General features: G+C 39.3%; 1 protein-coding gene across 2 annotated transcripts in view; it reads left to right on the top strand.

Moving 5' to 3' along the window:
* Positions 1-18603, top strand: part of MAMDC2 (MAM domain containing 2) — a 55611-nt gene that overhangs the window by 22875 nt on the left and 14133 nt on the right. For both annotated transcript variants that reach the window (XM_064404166.1, XM_064404167.1), the window contains exons 3-9: positions 6166-6431; positions 7136-7220; positions 8240-8377; positions 10654-10910; positions 13541-13634; positions 16251-16397; positions 17298-17563. In XM_064404166.1, coding sequence (XP_064260236.1) covers positions 6166-6431; positions 7136-7220; positions 8240-8377; positions 10654-10910; positions 13541-13634; positions 16251-16397; positions 17298-17563 — 1253 coding nt within the window. The remainder of the gene's footprint in view (positions 1-6165; positions 6432-7135; positions 7221-8239; positions 8378-10653; positions 10911-13540; positions 13635-16250; positions 16398-17297; positions 17564-18603) is intronic.

Raw genomic sequence — 18603 nt, 5'->3', positions numbered from 1 at the left:
TTTTTTTTTAATTTTTCTCAATGCAATTTGTTTTAGTTTATTAGCCAGCATCTGGCTTTTTTGTCTTGTTTGTGCTATTTACAGAGAAGTCAATCAGTGTAATGTCTGTGCTCTTTTTTGTAAAAAGCACAACTCCTGACCTCAGTAGCCCTTATTCCTTAGCAATTGATGTAACCACTGCTGATGGATCTACTGATGCCCACCTTTATGTATGTATTTTTGGAAACCTTGGGTGAATGACTCATGGAGTTAATGTATCACCAACTGAAATTGAGAGAAGCTCTGTATAGAACTGCTTATTAGAGCAGCAAGATGACAGGCATTTTTACAGGGGGATTTTAAATATCTAGTTTCATCAGGCTTGCTGCCACAGTGCATAGTTGCATTGAGGTGGGATAGGCTTGAAGCACAGTGTCCTAATTTCCCCTGGGCTCAATGTTTTGCTTGGACATGGAGGAACATAAAATGTTTGGTCCTGTAAAGTTTGATTCAGCTGTCAAGCAGAAGACAGTCAAGTTACATGGTGGGTAAAGCATCATAATAGAAATGTGAGTAGAAAGTGCATTACTTACTAGCCTGAGTAGTGAGAGAGTGGTGAGGGAAACATATCTGGGTCTCCTTTCTCCCATCCCTAGTCCTGGCTGTAGGTGTTTGCCTTTACCAGCCACCTATTGGCTGTCAGCTGTCAAAGGTAGTTAGCAATCCCTGGCTTTTATCATGACTGCAGAAGTTTGTCTTTGCTCAGGAGTGAGCAGGGCTCATTGACAGAGCTTTAGAGTAGATGTATCAGGGAAGGGCACAAAGTCAGGCTTGCCCCTGACAAGCTGTGGGATGACATATCAAGGTTAAAGGGACAGAGTGCAGGTGAGGGTCCCAGTCAGTGGATCTGAGATGTGCTAGCCACACTGCAGCACATTTGATGTCTCATGGAGACAAGCCAGGGGCTCCTGAGATAACAGAAGCCAAGAAACACCAGTGAAATATCTCAGTGAAATTACAGAGCATTCCTCCAAGTGGGCATCATGAGCTGACTGCTCAGCTGAGGTGCCTTTGAACCAGTGCACACTGTGTGGGCAGCAAACAGGAGAAGGAGGGAGCCACTGTACTGCTGTGAAGAAGTTGTTGCCATTACTGAAACTTGGTGGGACAAATCCCATTACTGGATTGCACATATGGATGGCTACAGGCTATTCCAGAAAGTAATGGTGGAGGGGTTGCCCTCTGTTTGAGGAGGTGGATAGAGTGTGAAGTTCTGTCTCTGAAGAACAGTCATGAGCAGGTTGAAAGCCTGTGGGTAAGAATCAAGACACTGTGACAGCCAAGAGAACCTCATGTTCTGCAGGCTGCTCAACCAAGGGGAGCCTGCTGACAAAGCCTTCTTGCTGCAGCTGCAAGAGGCATTGTGCTTGCAGGCTCTTGTCTGGCCAGAGGCCTTCAACTCTGGGGAAGCAACACGGTGCGGGCAGTCCAGGAGATTCTGGTAGTGCACAGAGGATAACTTCTGAAGCCAGGTTATAGACAGCCCTACCTGAGAGGGTGTGATACTGGACCTGTGGATTGCCAACACAAGTTAATTTGGGCTGTCAAGATTAGAGACACCCTGGGCTGCAATGATCATGGACTCAAGGAGTTTGCAGTCCTGAGGGGTATGGGTCAGGCAAAGAGTAAAGTCAGAATAATGAATTTTAGGAAAGCAAAATTCCAGGTTGTCAAGGATGTAGTTAATAGGATCTTCTGGGAAACTGCTCTGAGGGACAAGGGAGCAGAAGTCTGGTGGATCTTTAAGGTTGCTTTCTGTAGGGCACAAGAACTAGCAAAAGGAGTTAAAATTCAGAGAAAGAAGGCAAAAGACTTGAATGGGTTAGTCAGGACCTCCTGGTCAAACTAAAGGGCAAGAAAGAAATCCACAGTCAGTGGCAGCAAGGGCAGGTGTCCAGGGAAGACTGTAGTCACAGCCCAATTGTGTAGGAATGGGGTGAGGAAGGCAAAGGCAAAGCTGGAGCTTAATTTCACAAAGGTCACAAAGAACAAAACAAAGAGCATCTATAGGTGTGTCAGCCAGAAAAGGAAGGTCAAAGAAAGCATTTATCCCCTTGATAGGCAAGGCTGGCAAATTGGTAACTAGGATGAGGAGAAGTGCTCAAAAATTTTTTGTCTCAACCTGTCCCATTCATATTTTCTGAAAAATCCCTTTGCCCAGAATTTTTCTCCTCAGCTGAGGAATTTTTCTCCTCAGCTTCCTCCTGAAGCTGAGAAGCCTCAGAGAAAAATGAAAACAATAATTATCTCATTTGCTTCTCCTGTGTTTTGCTCCTTTGGAATGTGTTTGCAGATCTTTTACCCACAGGTGAGTGTTTCATTGGGTTCTGCTGTGAGAGTTTTACCTCAGTGGCTAATTGGGGCAAAGCCGTGTCATGACTCTGGACAGAGTCACGAGTTTTCATTATTATCTTTTTAACATTCTGTAGGTATCCTTTCTGTATTCTTTAGTATAGTATAGTACAGTATTTTTTAATATAATATAGTATAATGAAATAACAAATTAGCCTTCTGAGAACATGGAGTCTGATTCATTGTTCCTTCCTTCATCGGGGCACCCCGCAAATACAATATCAACCCCCACTGGCAGCCTCTCTCTCCACGCCTCTTGAGTGAATGGACTGTAAAATGTGGCTGGGGTAGCCGAGTCCCTCATAAGTCTATGGGACCTGATGAGATATATCCCAGAGTCCTGAGGGAGTTGACTCTCAGCCAGGCCACTCTCCACGATACTCAAGAAGCCATGTCACTCAGAATATGACAAAGAAAGTTCAGCTTTCCTGTATTTGCACAGCCTCTTAGACTGCTAAGGGCTGCATCTATCCCCTGAGCAAGTAATTGCTGGAAATTGCATGCTTGTATTTCTGTGCCATCAGGCTTTTCCTAGAGTTTTGTGACTACTGTCATCTGCCTTCCTGTGATTTTGAAGAGTAGCCCTCTCTTGATAACTCCTGAATGACTGCTGTAAATTGACTGTCATGAGCAGGAGGATTGTGGCGTGCTGCAAAATCAAGCTCCATGTTCCATTTTTGAGAGGCTACACCACTGTGCATTCATCAAATTCTCTACAGACTGGAAAATAACCTATCTACTACTCCCACAAACAAGTGTGGAAAGTTGTCTGTTTCTTTACTCCAAGGACCCCCCCTTCGCCTTGCTTTGCTCTCACAATTGCTCTGTGTCAGTCCTTAAGGTCTGCATTGTGAGGCCTTCCTTTCTGCATCAATGGCATGTCATTGCTGTTACTGAAGTTCAGTTTAGGGTAAAGGCCATGTAGTCAATGCTGCCATTCATTTGGAAGAAATTTAATGTTGGCATTTTCTGTGCTTGGTACTGCCAAGTGCCACGCTCCCTGTTCCTGATTAGCTGAGCAGCATTTGAACCTACACATAAAGCTCTCTATCAGTGCTCACATTGATTTCAGTGGAGCCAATTACACATTTAAGTTTTCAAAAGAATCTGAAATTATTAGGTTGGGAGTGAGAGTATTCTGTTTCTGGAGAGTTAATGAATAGGTAAAATTAATCCTTTTACAAAAAAGCAAGCAACCCCCACCACTAGTTAAAAAGGGAGTTCACAATCTTTACTCTTGTATCTGTGGTGAATCAGACAAAAGTGGGAGCAAGTGCACAACACGCAGACAGCAGAGTCAAATTTACACTTACATAATCAGCCCGACTGGAAATTATAAGAAGTTTACTTTGAAACCACTATTTTTGTAGAAGAAACCCTAGTTTACATACAATTAAGTTTTAAAACCTGGCAGCCATGTAAGCCTCAGCTGGTAATTTTAGGTCTTCATGTGAATGTATTTTCCTATGTCAATGCGAATTTATTTCTGAAAAAAAAAAAAAGAGAAAAGATTACTGTTATAAGAAGGATCTGTTGTTTATAGGGTTTCTCTTGAAGTACAGACAAAAACAGGGCTGAAATCTAAACTGAAATTGCCAGGCATGGATTCCAAATTGTAGGTTTCTTTTTAAGTAAAATGATCCAAGTTCAGGCTAGTCTAAAAACATGGATTAGAATAAAAACATCTGATTAGGATAGTATCAATAACATCAATGAAAACCGAATGTGAAAGAAGCATTTGACTTCTGATGGAGTCTCGGTGATTTCCCTCTATCTTCCTGTGAAAAAAATGCGTACCTTGGGCAGGCATATGCTAGCAAACAAATAATGTCTGTGCTAACTTGTGTGAGCTAACTGGATTAATGCATGAAAGTGGATGCTGCGGACTGCCTTGTAACATAGTGTGAGATTAAGTATTTGGCATGAACATTAAGTGCCTATTTTTAAATATTTGTTGCTGTGTTTATTTTTCTTTCAAATACTGCTGCAGTAACAAGTTACTTGTACTCTACCAGTGATTTTGTATCTTTCCCCAGTAGACTAAAACCAGACAGCAGATGTAAAGAGAAATCGTGATAAGAGGAAAAAAAAATTCCATTCCCTAAAAAGGGAAAGAAAATACAGCTTTTCTGTATTTGCACAGCCCCTTACACTGCTTAGGGCTGCAGCTATCTCCTAGCAATCATTTATCTTACATCAGTTAAACAAAATGTGCAGTACAAATGTGTTGCTGTGTCTGCGCTGAGAAAGGGAACAGATGCAGGGGGATGCTATAACATGCAATTCCCAAAGAATCAGGTGTTGTCAGAGTGACTGTCTGCTCCTGGCATCTTCCCTGGGTGGGGGGTCTATGGGAGAGGACTTTGGGAACCTCATAAAGCAGATCTATACGTGTGCTTTTCCTTGAAGGGGTAGTGACCATGTAGATGATTTTTTTTTCATTTGGAGAGAATACTTTTAAAAAGGCAACAAGGGAGCTTCTGGGAAGCAACACGAGGGTGTCTTGGTAGAGTAGGAGGGTTCAGGCAGGATTTGGGAGGGGATTTTTGTGCCTCAAAGGCAAGCAATGTATTTAACATTAGTGTGGCTGTTGACTTTCTGAGTTATCCACATATTTATATATGCATGGAAACTGACAAGCTCTGTGGTCAAATGAGATGAGATTAAAGAACAAGTATATTTCCTGGAAAGTGTGATGTGCTTCTGGGTAAAGGGATAATTGGACATAGGCCCTGACAGCACTTTTAACTCACAGTTGCAGCTTGGGTGATGAGAATTAGTATCAGAAATGGAATTTCTCTAATGTACATTGACATTAGGTTAGAAGGATCATTTTCCTGATAATCTGTGGGATAACATTTCAGACATGGGTGTCCTAGTTTGTCTTACTGTTTTGTTTTGTGGTGTTTTTTATTTTTAAGTTTTCATTTTTTCTGTAACACTTGTTTCTGGCATTGCATTTCAGGTTTCTGTGACTCCTGTAGTCCATTTTACTCTTCTGATCTTGGTTTTGATATCTTAGTAGAGCTTCCAGGACCATGCTTATGCTTCACTATAATTTATTTACTGTTGCCTCATTTTCCTACACATTGTTTCTTTTCCACTTTTTTTGCTTCCTTATGCACTTTTCCCTTGTCATCACGCCCTTTTATTTTTATATGGAAGGCTGTTTTAGATCTTGCCCCAGAGGGTAATTTTAAAATAATCTTGGACTGCTGGTATGTTGAAATGTTGCTTTACATTTCGCAATTTTTTGAATCAGCAGACTTGAACATGTCAATTTTACTACTTAGAAGTGTCTTTCTAGTTTTATTCTTCAAAACCAGAAGTGCTTTGGGAGTTTTTAGCTGCAATGTCTCATTTTATGTTGTCTTTAAACCTACAGGAAAATAAAAAGTTTTAGTCTATAAAACAACTAAATATTCCTGCAAAATATTTCTCTGTGTGCAAATTGTCTTGTCAATCAATTTGTCTATCTACAGCTATCAGTTCCAAAGGGTACCACATAATAATCTGCTTTACACTGATACAATATCTTGTCTCAAAATTTTCAGTAATTTAAAAATTGTTTTTAAAAATGTTGGGAGATACGTGAAGTCACTTTGGTGTGAGTGCAGCAGGATATCAAAAGGTTAAATGACTTACCAGAGGAGTGGTGGTCTCAGCCTCCTGACTAGTCCCAGAACTACCATTCCTTCCTAAATAAGTACTTTCTCCAGGGATGCAAAAGCAAAGCCTCTGACATATATTATTCTGGTGTGTGTCTGTTCCCAGGACATTATATTTCTGTGGATACGTCTTACGAGGGTGAGAAAGCAGTGCTGTCCAGCCCTGATCTCTACTCTGAGGAATGGAGCTGTGTCAGACTGATCTATCAGATAGCAAGAACTTCAGACACCTCACCTGATCCTGCCAGGCTCAACCTGTACCTGAGGCAGGAAGGAGAAAGTTTTGATCGCTTGCTGTGGTCAGCCAAGGAGCCATCAGACAGCTGGCTCATAGCTAGCTTAGATTTAACAAACAGCACCAAGAAGTATAAGGTAAGCCCAGTTTTAGAAGACGCCACAGGCTTTCTGGTGCATATGTTGGGCTGCACAAACTTCTTTTTTTAATATATGTAGACTTATTTCAAGCCCTATTCTTGGGTTTCGTGTGTAAGGCTGGTGGCACAAGTCAGCTGAGCCCTCTGTCCCTAGCACCCATGAGCAGAGCTGGCAGTACTCTAACCAGCAACTGTGTGGAGCAGCTCATGGGGACATGGCCAGCTGAGCCCTGCCATGAGGATGCTTCAGCTCCTGATATCCCTGCGGAGCTGCTTGTGCCACGTGGCAGATACAGGAAGCCCCAGGTCCTGGGTCTGCAGCTGTGCTCACTTATTCTTGCCCTCTGCACCTTTCTGGAAGGAGTCACATGCTGACAGAAGAGTATTTCTATCCAGAGTGATGTTGCATCACTCACAATAACGTCTTGCATAACCACAGCTGAAGAATATGGAATTCCATACTCTTAAATAAGTGTGGGAATTTTTGCCTTGTGTCATTGTCCTTCAGTGTGTCTTCTGTGGTTAAAGAAGAACTGGCTCCATCTTTAATGCATTCTGCCAAGCTCTTTCAGCAAAAGCACACCTGACTGCAAGGGTGATGGTTCACCAAGAAACATTTAATTTGTTCTCCTCTTTATCCTATTTAAATATTCAAGGTACTAATGAAATTCTAAAATTGACAGTTTGGTTTATATTGTGCAGCTGGTACTGGAAGCCAAAATGGGACAAGATAAATCCACCAGCATAGCAGTTTTTGAAATCAAAATAACTTCTGGATATTGTATTGGTAAGTACTCTTTGCTCAACCCTCATATTCTCTGCATAGAAGATAATGCCTTGTTGGCAGTTTTAAAACTGGATGGAAGGTCTGGCTTAAAAAAAAAAGACAATGGTTTTTTCCTAATTGAAAAGTACACTGCTATATTCAATACAGATAATTTTTAAAATAATCTCACAAACTTGTGAGGTTTTTTCACCTATCTCTGTGATATGTATATATACATATCTGTATGTGTGTATATATATACACACACGTAGTATATACAACAATATAATTCAAAATCTATTTCTTTTTCAAGCAGGAGCAACTGTTATATTTTGAAAAGCTTCAAATACTAGACATAACAGCTGCAAGACTATTTCTGCTCTCTGCCTGCTCATGGTTTCATTACAAGTGTAATCTCGAGGCTACAGTCAAAAAACTGTGCTGATATATATATATATATATATATACATACATATATATTTACAGTTTCTGCCATTTTCTCATGATATTTGCTAAAAACTGCTAATGAAGTTCAAAAATTCCAGTGTCTAGGAGGCTGAGAGATCTTCACATTTCTGGAGATCTCTGGTGGAGTCCAACCAAGTTGTCACAATTCTTTGGGTCTGTGAAGGAGACAAAGCAGTTGCATTACTGTTTTGAAATACTTATCCTGCTTTGCTTCTGGCCATCCCTGGTTTACAAGTGAAAGTTCTGCTTTGACTATTTACTACATGGAAGTGGTGTATTTAAATCTGCTTTATTTGGTTCTGAATTACAGCAGTCCTATCCTGGCAAATGGTAAAAAGACAGATTGGTCCAAAGATGATGGAAATGAAAATTTTATCAAAAGATGTTCAAAAATTTTGGATAGGTTTGCTTCTGTTTATTATGAGTTCTTAAATGGTGTGTCCAGTTTTATAAATACAGGCAGGCCTTATCTGCTCTGCCATATGTGAAGTGAGGCCAGTGCTTAGCAATTTGCTCTTCCTATTTCTGTAATGAAAATGTGTGCACTCAGCTGGTAGTGTCTGCAATTGCAGAATGTGACTTTGAAGAAAACCATCTTTGTGGCTATGTGAACCGCTGGAATCCTAACGTCAACTGGTTTGTTGGTGGAGGGAACATTCGGAATTCTCAGTCTATCCTGCCCAAAGACCACACACTTAACAATGCACTGGGTAAGCAACAAATGTAGAGCAGAAATATAGTGGAAAAATCTGAGTCTGTGGTTCGTGTATGACTCTCATACTGCGAGTTGTTATTATATGAGTTCTTTTCATTGTGGGGTTGGGGTGGGAATGGTAAGAGTGATTTATGGGATAAAAACAGGATTAGAAAGAGGCTGGGGGATTTCGCAGAAGTTCAGACAAAATTGCCTGTACACTTTATAAAAAGGTAGTTACACTCTTTGCTAAGATTCAAAAGTACTCAGAGATAACAATAAAATTTTGGATGTGAGAGCTCGAAAATTCAACTTTCAATGTATTCTAAATGTGTGGGCCACAGTAAGTTTTAGATTCTTGTACTGCTGCTCTGTATATGTGACAGGGGTTTTCTTTGCAATGGCTATTGAGAAAATGAAGTAGGAAAACCAAGGTATTAAAACATGCTTGGAGAATCTTGGGTGAAACTGTACAGTTTAGAAGTTTTGTTTCTTTCAGTCAAATGCAGTGCTGTTAGTACAGCCCCTCAGAGACATAATGCTGGGAAGAATTTTTGGAATTTCTGCACTTGGTGTGAAATGCTTGTCCTGGACACCTTGCCCAGGGAAGAGATTTTTACACAGCTGTGAAGAGGGTTGTAGGATAACTTTTTCTTTGCCCAAAGTACCACAGCAGGTGATTGTCAGGACATTGGGCTGGTGCTGCACAGTGTGTGTCATGGGCTGCATGATGCTTGTGGCAGTGCAAGGAATCACATCTCATGAAAAGCAGGGTTGATCCTCTTTCCTTAACTCATGCCGCTGTGCCTTTTTGTTTACTTCACAATTGTGTGAGTTGAGTACAGAGTGTCTCTCCATCCTTGCATCACCCCCTGGCACTGAAATGCCGGTAAAATTTTGATGGAAGTTTAAACTCACCACAACTTCAAGAGAAGACAGTGGACTAGCCTATTAAATAAGGACTGAGACAGAAAATGCTTCCAGCTGGGAGGGATGTGTTTTCTTGTAGCCACAGATTTCTGTTTCACACCAAGCCCTCAATGCTGAGCATTTACTGAGAAGACTTCAAGAAGCCTAAAGTCACAGAAGTGCCTCTATTTTGCAAGAATTGGGCTGTGAAGTTCCATCATCAAGGCAGATTGTAGATAAACTATGAGTTGTGCTAAAACTGCAGGACAGAAGTGAAGCTGAGAACCTTGCGGGCAAGTATTGCTGAAGTCACCAGTCCCTGGCAGTGGGCAGTCTGGAGGAGACCCACAGCCAAGCAATTCCTTTCCCCTCCTTCCACCAGAGTGAAGCGAGAAGTGACATCTGAAGGTCTGAGACTTCTGTGTGCTAATTAATGTAGTGGTGCCTACTCAAATTGAATGGCATAGTTTGCAGTGTTCATGCTGAAGTACCGCTCCAGCATGACGCTTCTGTCTTCTCCAGGCTTTCTACTTGTGAAGAGCCTTTTTTTGTTCATCAAATACTGTTTGATGCTGTGCTTCTGGGAGTGCAGAAGAAGAAAAACTACAAAGCATGTTTGTGAACATGGATGTGTCCTGTTTAAATTGAGATAGCACTCCCAAAATCAAAATATTAAAAGCTGTACCCTTAGAAAATCCTGCAGGTCATATTTGGCTTATATTAATGATGGGAAGATACTTTCCTCAAATGTAATGCATTTTTCTCTTCATTAACATCTCCCAAAAATCTTCTTTAAGGATTTTACATAAAAACTCCAGTCCATGCAGTAAAAATAAGACATTTATAAACCAAATCCTAGATACACTGAGCAGATATGTAAGGTCTAAAAGCTATTTGACAATAATTTGATATATTAAATGAACTGATTTATAAAAGATGAGACAACACATGGCTTATAATCTTGTTCATTTACTTGGATTGCTTCACTAAAAGTTGCACTTAAGAGAGACTAAATACTACACCAAGCTGTTGGGAGGCAGGGAGTTTACACGGTTGTTGCACATTTTTCCATTTATGAATGGCTACCAAAGTTCAGAGTTTGTTATGTTTCAAATATATCTTATTTCTAATAATGATAAAGACTTAAGAAAAGAAAGAGCTGAGACTGACTATTTTGCTGGTGGTATCTTAGCCGAACAATTTTGGTTTGTACAGAGGAAGAAAAGAGAGGAAAAAAAAACTTCTAGAATTACTAAAATTTTCTAGGAAGCAACCATTGTTGCTCATAGATATATAGGTCTAGTCCTTGTTCGTCTGCTGATAATTCTTGTACATGGTGCTCTTTAAAGAGTGTCCTTATACCAAATGTTTTTCTGCTTCTAGGTCACTACATGTATGTGGACTCTGTTTATGTCAAACATTTTCAGGAAGTGGCTCAGCTAATCTCACCAAAGACCACAGCCCCAATATCTGGCTGCTTATCTTTTTATTATCAACTTAAGCAGGAAAGCAGCATTGTTTTTACTGTTTACCTAAGAGACATGAGTGGCTTTTATGAAGAGATCTGGAAAACAGACAGTGCACTGAATGCAGACTGGGCACTGGCAGAAGTCGACTTCAATGCGCCGTATCCCATGGAGGTAAAGCAATCCTTCCTGCACAGTCCAGCTGCGACTTCAGGTTGCCTCAGACATGAGTGCCAACTCAGACCGAGCAAGGAACATAGCAGGGATTATGCAGTATCTGAAAGATGTTGGTAATCTGTGATTTCATTTACCCTTTGCATAAAGGTCAAGAAGGGATCATTTTCCACACTCATGCTTGATTTTGAAGCCAGGTGGTTTAGTGCTTGATTGGAGTATCTTGGGAGGTTGTAGAGTCTCACTGATGGGAAGTTTTTTAGTTGCTGAATAATGTTAAGGTTCTCTCAGTTCAGATCATAGAGTTCTGTGACTCTATGATCCATTATTGAGGATGCTGAGTATTGTAAAATAATGCATAAGAAAAATACTGCAGAAGAAAAAATTTTAAAAAATATTCAAGGTCTATTGACCATCTTACTTATATCCTGCAGTTCATGAGAGAAAGTCCAAACTTGGGTCCTAAGAGTACAGTAGTCTTAAATGTGAAAGACAGCTCTTGATTGTTATTACAATGACTGTCGAGAGTATCAGAAAAAAATTGGATATTTTATTCCCTAGTGTTTTCTAAAAAATACTCCAAACCTAGAAGATTGAAATAAGCAGTGTATGTATATTATATACATACATATATACTTACATGTGTATTTTACACATATGTATGTAATTTTTATATATATACACACATATACTCTCTCTATACATACACACTTCTATTACATGGGTCACAGATAAATTCTACTTGCTTTAATTCTACCTAAGTTATTTGCTAATTCACCATAAACCTGTAGACTTCCAGAAATTATTAGAGGTAAAGCTAATTTTCATGAGATGTTACACAGGCCTCTTACACTCTATAAAATCAGTGATAATCCATTTAAATTATCAGACTTCAGGGGAATCTTAGAAGGCTTCATAATACAGAATTGTAAGTGAATTACTGATTCACTTAATAGAAACTAAATTCATGCTTAAAAAGGGGAAAATCAGTCCTAGCACTATTGATGGAAATTAATTAATGTTCACTTAGAGCTTGGCAATACTGTTGTTGTTTGTGAAAATATCCTCTCATTTCCTGGTGGCATTCCATCCAGAAATTATCCATATGGGAATAAATAGCAAAACAGAGGATGTTGTACCACTGGGTAAATGTACAGGGAAATCTTGTGTTCAGCAGGGTATGCAACGTCAGTTCTCTCAGTTAAAAAAAATAAATTAAGAAGATTAAAAAAAGATTTAAAAATATTGTCCAAGAGGCACATGCAGATAATGAAAAGTATGGAGAAGTTACATCAATGAAATAACAGTTTTCAGCCCTTACAAAAAAAGATGGGAGTAGAATATGTTAGAGGTTCTTAAGAGTCATGAAGGGCACAGAAGAGATTAACTGTTGCGTTTCTCTAAATTTACATTGCGGTTCCAAATTCTTAGTTACTATGTAACAGTTTTAAAATAAAATGAACAGAGGGTCTTTTCATATATGATTCAGCCATAGAACTCACTTCCACAACATACTGTAGATACCATTATTAAGATCAATTAAAAAACTGATTAGAAAAAATAAAGGGAAAGGAAGAATCCATCAGGAATATAACATAAGGGAGGAAGAACTGAAAGCCTTTAATTGTCTTCAGTTTTTTCTGTAGGTGCTCTCTGCTGGAAAAAAGACGCTGGGCTAGACAGGCCTTTAATCTGCTCAAGGAATTTCTATGTAATTTAACACAGTAATTATTTCAGAGATCATTTTATAGAAATAATATTAAAATTTAACACATAAGCTCTTCAGTTGCTTCAAGAGACTCTTCCTCTTTGTTTCATCTAGCTAAAGGAGATTGCTCAGGATTCTTTCACTAGCTCTCCCAGGCATTGCTGTCACTGAAAAGAATCTCACTCTGAAAGCATTTGTCCTTATTTCCTTGTTTTGTCCCTGGGGTTGGCTCTCAAAGTTTTCCTGTATCTCAGACCTTTGATACTTAAGAGAAATTTTAAGACACTTCCTCAAGAGTTATAGATGGTCCTCCACTTACTTGAGGAAATTACTTCCCCTGGGAATAACTAAATACAATACCTTGTTTGATCTTTGTGCTAAACAAAGCACAGCAATAGCTTTTCTGGTTCTTAAATAAATTCTGTACAGGAAATCTTCCCTAACAGCTAATGCCAAGTCACGGGTTTCAGTGTCTGAGGATATTTACAGAAAACTGTAAAATTTGATACATTAATAGCAGAGTAATGAACACAGGGAGTTTTAAGCTCTTGATCCAGACAGATTCTAGATAAAACTGGAGCTCTAATCAGTATGGAATGATGATTGTGAATTGTGGTTTTATATAATGCAGTGGCAGAAGCCTTACTTTATCTTTAAAAGTGGTGCTTCCTAAAGCAGAAGAGCTGTATTGCTTTTGGTGTTTCCTTGACCTTGAGTGAGCAACGATCTAGTGCTAAGGTCAGGCTCTGATTTATATCGCTAGTAAGTGATATAATTTTATTAGTCCCCACACTTTCAGCACTGTATGAGATGTGCTGGAGTCTCTCTGGGACATTCAGTCAGAATTGTGTATTTGAAAGATGTTTACCAAAATTATTGTTGAGTATATGACGGACAAATAACAACTTACTATAATTTCTAGGTAATATTTGAAGTTGCTTTCAATAGCGCCAAGGGAGGTTATGTTGCCCTTGATGACATTTCTTTCTCTCCGGTTTACTGCAGCAATCAGACAGGTAAGGTGAGCCCTTGCTGCTGTTTATCTCCCTTGTTTTCTCCCTCTGCCTTGCCCCTCAGAACTGTCTGTCAGTATTTGCAATTTTGGTGCTACTTTCTCAACTGACCAGCGCCACTGGGCTCCTCTTCCTTCAGAAGATATAACAGCAGATAACACCTGTGACATCCATTTTTTTCAGAAACCAATTCTTAATGCTTCCTTTCCAAAGACCTTGCCTCAGGGTTCTGCAGCTGGAGTGCTGGACTGAATGCTGTATTTGTGTCACTACGGGTTTTGAGAAATTACCACTTGCAGGCTTGTCACAGAAAGAGAAGGAGGATTTTCCCAGGTGTGATGGTATGAGGAAGAAAATGCCCTGGGCTTTTCATTAATGCCAGTGTAGGCATTCTTCATGCCACATGCCCTGAGGTGTTCTTCAGAGCCAAAACATGAGCCTTGCCTCCCTGTCTTCACTCTTCCAGGAGGTATTACTCATCTCAGGCAGAGCGTGTCTGTCGAGTATTTGTTAGGTTTTCACAACAACAGACACCACCTGAATCCCTGTGACCTCTGATGTAGAGGCACTTGTGACAAAGGACATTGTCATTTGTGAATGCAGCCTCTTAAGTAGCTGGTTCCTGGGCTTTTACTCTGGCACTAAACACTAGTCAGAAGTAGATTAGTGGTTTCCCAATTATGCCATCTATTTCTTTGGTCAGAAGTTTGAATTTTTAGGCGAGTTCTTTAAAGTGATCAATGAAAAAGAGGCTGTTTTTTCCGCCTTTTTATCTGAGAGTATTTGCTAGCTCTGCCTCCACTGCTGGAGTATCATGGCTGAAGGAGGTAGATTCCAGATACATTAATCATTAATAATCCACATCTCCTGGCTGAATAAATCCATTGTTTGATTATCTCCTCAATAACTTCTTGGTATTTGCTTTATTTTGCAACAAAAATCCTAAGTTATGCTTGCAATTTTCATGGGTTTGTAGCTGCTTCTCTGTTTTTTCCATTTTAATTTTCAGACAACTTATATCTGTTGAGAAATGGGATAAATTTTATAGCATTTTCTGCTCCAATGGTTGAAGTTCAGATCTAATCTGAATGGATCAGAATCTGTTCTGAATACGATAGGTTCATCTAGAACTCCACCTACTAACTTTGTTTTTGAAGGTTGGTTTTGTGGTTGCTTTGGGTTTTTTGTTTCAAAAATTAAAGTAAATTATTTGCTTTATACTTTGTTACCTACAACATATACAGCATACACTGTTTGATCGTTTGGACTTATCAGTTATTGCCATCTTCAATTCTTCTGGGTAGAGATGTTTAAAAGCAAGAGCTCTCCATTCTCCTTGTATTTGGCCGTAGCAGTATATATAACAGAACTAAATTTTTTCTTTGTTTTTTTCTGGAAGTTTTGTTCAACAAAAGTCTTGATGTTAGCCAAATGGAGGAAAAGGTACCACAGTACTAAACTTGCTCAGCAAACGATGAGTCAGAATATGGGTTTAATGCCACATAGTAGTGCTCCACCTGCCTTTTCTTTAACTAGGAAAGCAGAAGTGGGAGGCCATGGCAGCAGGAAGAGTTAAGACACATAGGAGGGCTTAGATTTGGCCAATCTGAGACTGAAAAGACCTCAGGCATCACTCCGAAGCCACAATTTTTGTTCTACTAAAGCTGATTGCCTGTGTACCTGCCACTGGTGAAAAAGCTCTCTTCATCTCCATGAAGAAAGGTCATATGTGCTGCTGTAGAGTGATGTACACAATGACCTGTGTCTGGGCTCCTGGCAAAGCCAAAATTTGCATGATAGCTTTGGGTTGTGCCTTTCCTTCCCCAAGCACCTTCTATAAGAGACTGGTGAGGCCTTTGAAGAAATAGAAATGTTTTACTTACTAGCATGGCCCATACAGCAGGGTCACTTCTTTCAGACTGAAGCAAGTTCTGACCCATGAATTCCATAGTGCAGGTCAAGAGAGAGCCATCAGCAGGGCTGGGCGAGTCTTAGCTTTGCTTTTAATCAACTTTACTATAAATGGTTCAGCTTTCTTCACTTCAGTGTTAGCACTGTGTGAGGCAAGCTCCAGAGGAAAGTAGCCATGAGGTGGTACAGGAACTAAAAACTATTTTGCTTATGTACTTACAGCATGCATAAGCACACACATTACACATAACTATAAAGAGGATTTTTAAGAAATGCTCTTTAAAGAATATACTAAATACTAAATATTGATGTTCAGTGCACGCACAGGCACATGGGCACACTAGTTTTGTCCTAATAATCTTTTGGTTGAAGGAAGGAGCAGATGAAAACAAATGGTCTGAATGTCTTTGTGAATTTATATCCTGAAGGAAGAAACTGGTCTTAATATCTGGAGCTCATTTGTGTTTTAGGGGGTTTCTCCTGCCTCCATGAAAAAATACAAGAATATAAGACCAACTTGCAATCGAAATTTGATCATTTGGTTTCATCATGGCTGTGCACTATATATATGTAACATCTTTGTGCATGCTTATCTTTGGTAAAAAAAAAAGCAAGACAAACCAGAGTATGCTTCAGCATCCTTCTGCATCAAACCTATGAATATCACACTGTACTCATCCTAACAGAACATATGCATCTTTCTTTTAGGAGCTCCTTTCAATCCTGCCAATGCAGGCTGCAATTTTGAGGAAGATCTGTGTAATTTTTACCAAGATCACAAAGATGGTCCAGGATGGAGCAGAGTGAAAGTGAAGCGCAATGTGTACAGAGCAGGAGATCACACTACTGGATTCGGTGAATCAAAACTGCTTTTTCCTAGAAGAGTCAAACTATATATAAATGTTTTATAAAAGGTTAAGGTTAACCTATTGTATCATTGTTCACTCTGTTAAGTAATTTCACTGGCACAATGGTTGGCTTTCCTCAGTGCAACTCTCTGCCATTAAAGATCACTGCTCACAGCTTGGTCCTGTCTGGGGCTCTGGCTGTGCTTTCCCCTGTGTAGAGTAAGAGGGTCACCTACTGAATAGTCAGGTAGGGCCATAAATCAGAGTATCTTCACTATACTGCTCTGTAGTTACTGGAGGGATGAATCCAAAAAGATACGGAAGTAAGTGTAATAATAGGGTAATGCATTTTTTTAGAGAGGAAAAGTGGCTTTTTAGCTCTTACAGGCTTAGGATAGTTGGCTTTTTAAAGGGAAAACATAAATATTGTGTAGTGAAACCACATGGTGAGAAGACTGTTAAGTTCTGAAATTCAGACATCTCTTTCTGTAGAATATTCATGGTTATTAATCATGTGCACTAAGGTCTCAGTTCTTTATACTTGCTGCAGGGAATAATAGGCCCTGTGCCCCACCTTCCCTTTTTTTTTTTTTTTTTTTTTTTTTGGTCTCACAGTGGTAACCCTGAAAAGGCTAGTTTTCCAGCAAGGCCAGCAAGCCAGGGAATTTTTTAAGGATAAATTTGATAAGTGCTTATTTCTGGTAACTTAGCCATGTGCCAGTTTAGCTAGAAGCAGACAGATGCTTTTGGAAAAAAATGGTTATTTCCTGTCAGAGTGTGATAATCTATTTCCTGCCAGTTGGAACTGTTTTTATAACCCAAATCTGATGCAATAACAGAAGCTGCTTTAATAGCAAATCAGCTGTGCTAATACCATATTAAATACGATAATTATGCTGTCTTGCAGGCTATTATTTATTGGCAAACACAAAGTTTACATCACAGCCTGGGTACATTGGACGTCTGTATGGCCCAACCCTGCCAGGAAACTTGCAGTTTTGTCTGCGTTTTTATTATGCCTTATATGGGTTTTTTAAGATGAGTGGCACTCTTGCAGTTTATATCTTTGAGGAGAATCATGTTGTTCAAGAGAAAATCTGGTCTGTCTTGGACACTCCAAAGGGAGTTTGGACTCAAGCTGAAATCTCCTTCAAAAAGCCTATGCCTTGCAAGGTAAGAGCCAACTCTTCAAATTTTCTGAATTCTGAGACGAGATTTTCCTTGCCTTCTCAGAGTTCTTTGTTATAGGACAAATCCTAAGTGAGCTATACCTGCAAATTGGATTAGCTGGAGATTTCACCAGAGGAGCTCTAACAAAAGCCATTTGAGTCTAGGTCTCTCAGCATGCTCCACATCCTCTCATTTTTGTCTCCTTATTTCCTATATGAGTCATATCATTGTCAACTCAATTGCAGATTTCAATTAATCTGAAAAGTACTGGTAAGTTCTGGTCAAAATGGGGAGCTGATCCTCCTTCACTAAACTCAACTGCTGGGTTACAATATGAAACTAGAAGTCAGTGTAAATGAGAGCAATGGATGTGAAGAATTAGCAGTGTCTTGTTGGAGAGATCATTATGTTATCTCAGCAAATTAATAACACATTAGTACTTGATATCACTTCCTGAATAAGTCCTTAAGCCACTGTAATTCCTCATCTCCACTCTTTTTTCAAATACTAACTTTTACACAGATTTCTGTAAGTGCTACTTCTATATTTATCCTGATTTCTGTAGCAGATTTTCACTATCAGTGAGTTGTCTACAGAGAACCAGATAGATCACTGCATTTGTTGCACAGTTGACCAGAGTGTGATAATATGATGAACATACGAATGGAAACTTGTCTTGCAACTCTAAGTATTTCTAAATTAAAGACAAACATCTTAAATATTTTCTCCACTACAAATTAGTTTTTGAAATAACAGTAATTACTGACGATAAAAGCTCACCAAAAACCAGCTACCTAACTTGTGTTGAGAGGCAAATTTACATTTAAAATTTCATTCCTAGTTGTTGGGTAGTGTTTTCTGTCAGATACCTGATACCTTAAAGTTTCAATGGTTTTTTTAATGTACTGTATCCATAAAACATAACAGAATTTGTAATTCCCTTTCAATCATTAGAGAATAAAAAAAGTATTTAATTAGTGACCGGCAAGTGCATACTAGAAAAGTTTCTCATATTATCATTCCAAGATACTTGCAACAAAGTT

The sequence above is a fragment of the Passer domesticus genome, chromosome Z, assembly GCF_036417665.1.
Source record: "Passer domesticus isolate bPasDom1 chromosome Z, bPasDom1.hap1, whole genome shotgun sequence".
NCBI classification, from domain to species: Eukaryota; Metazoa; Chordata; class Aves; order Passeriformes; family Passeridae; genus Passer; species Passer domesticus.
The sequence above is the reverse complement of the archived record's forward strand: the minus strand, read 5'-3'. Positions and strand labels throughout refer to the sequence as shown.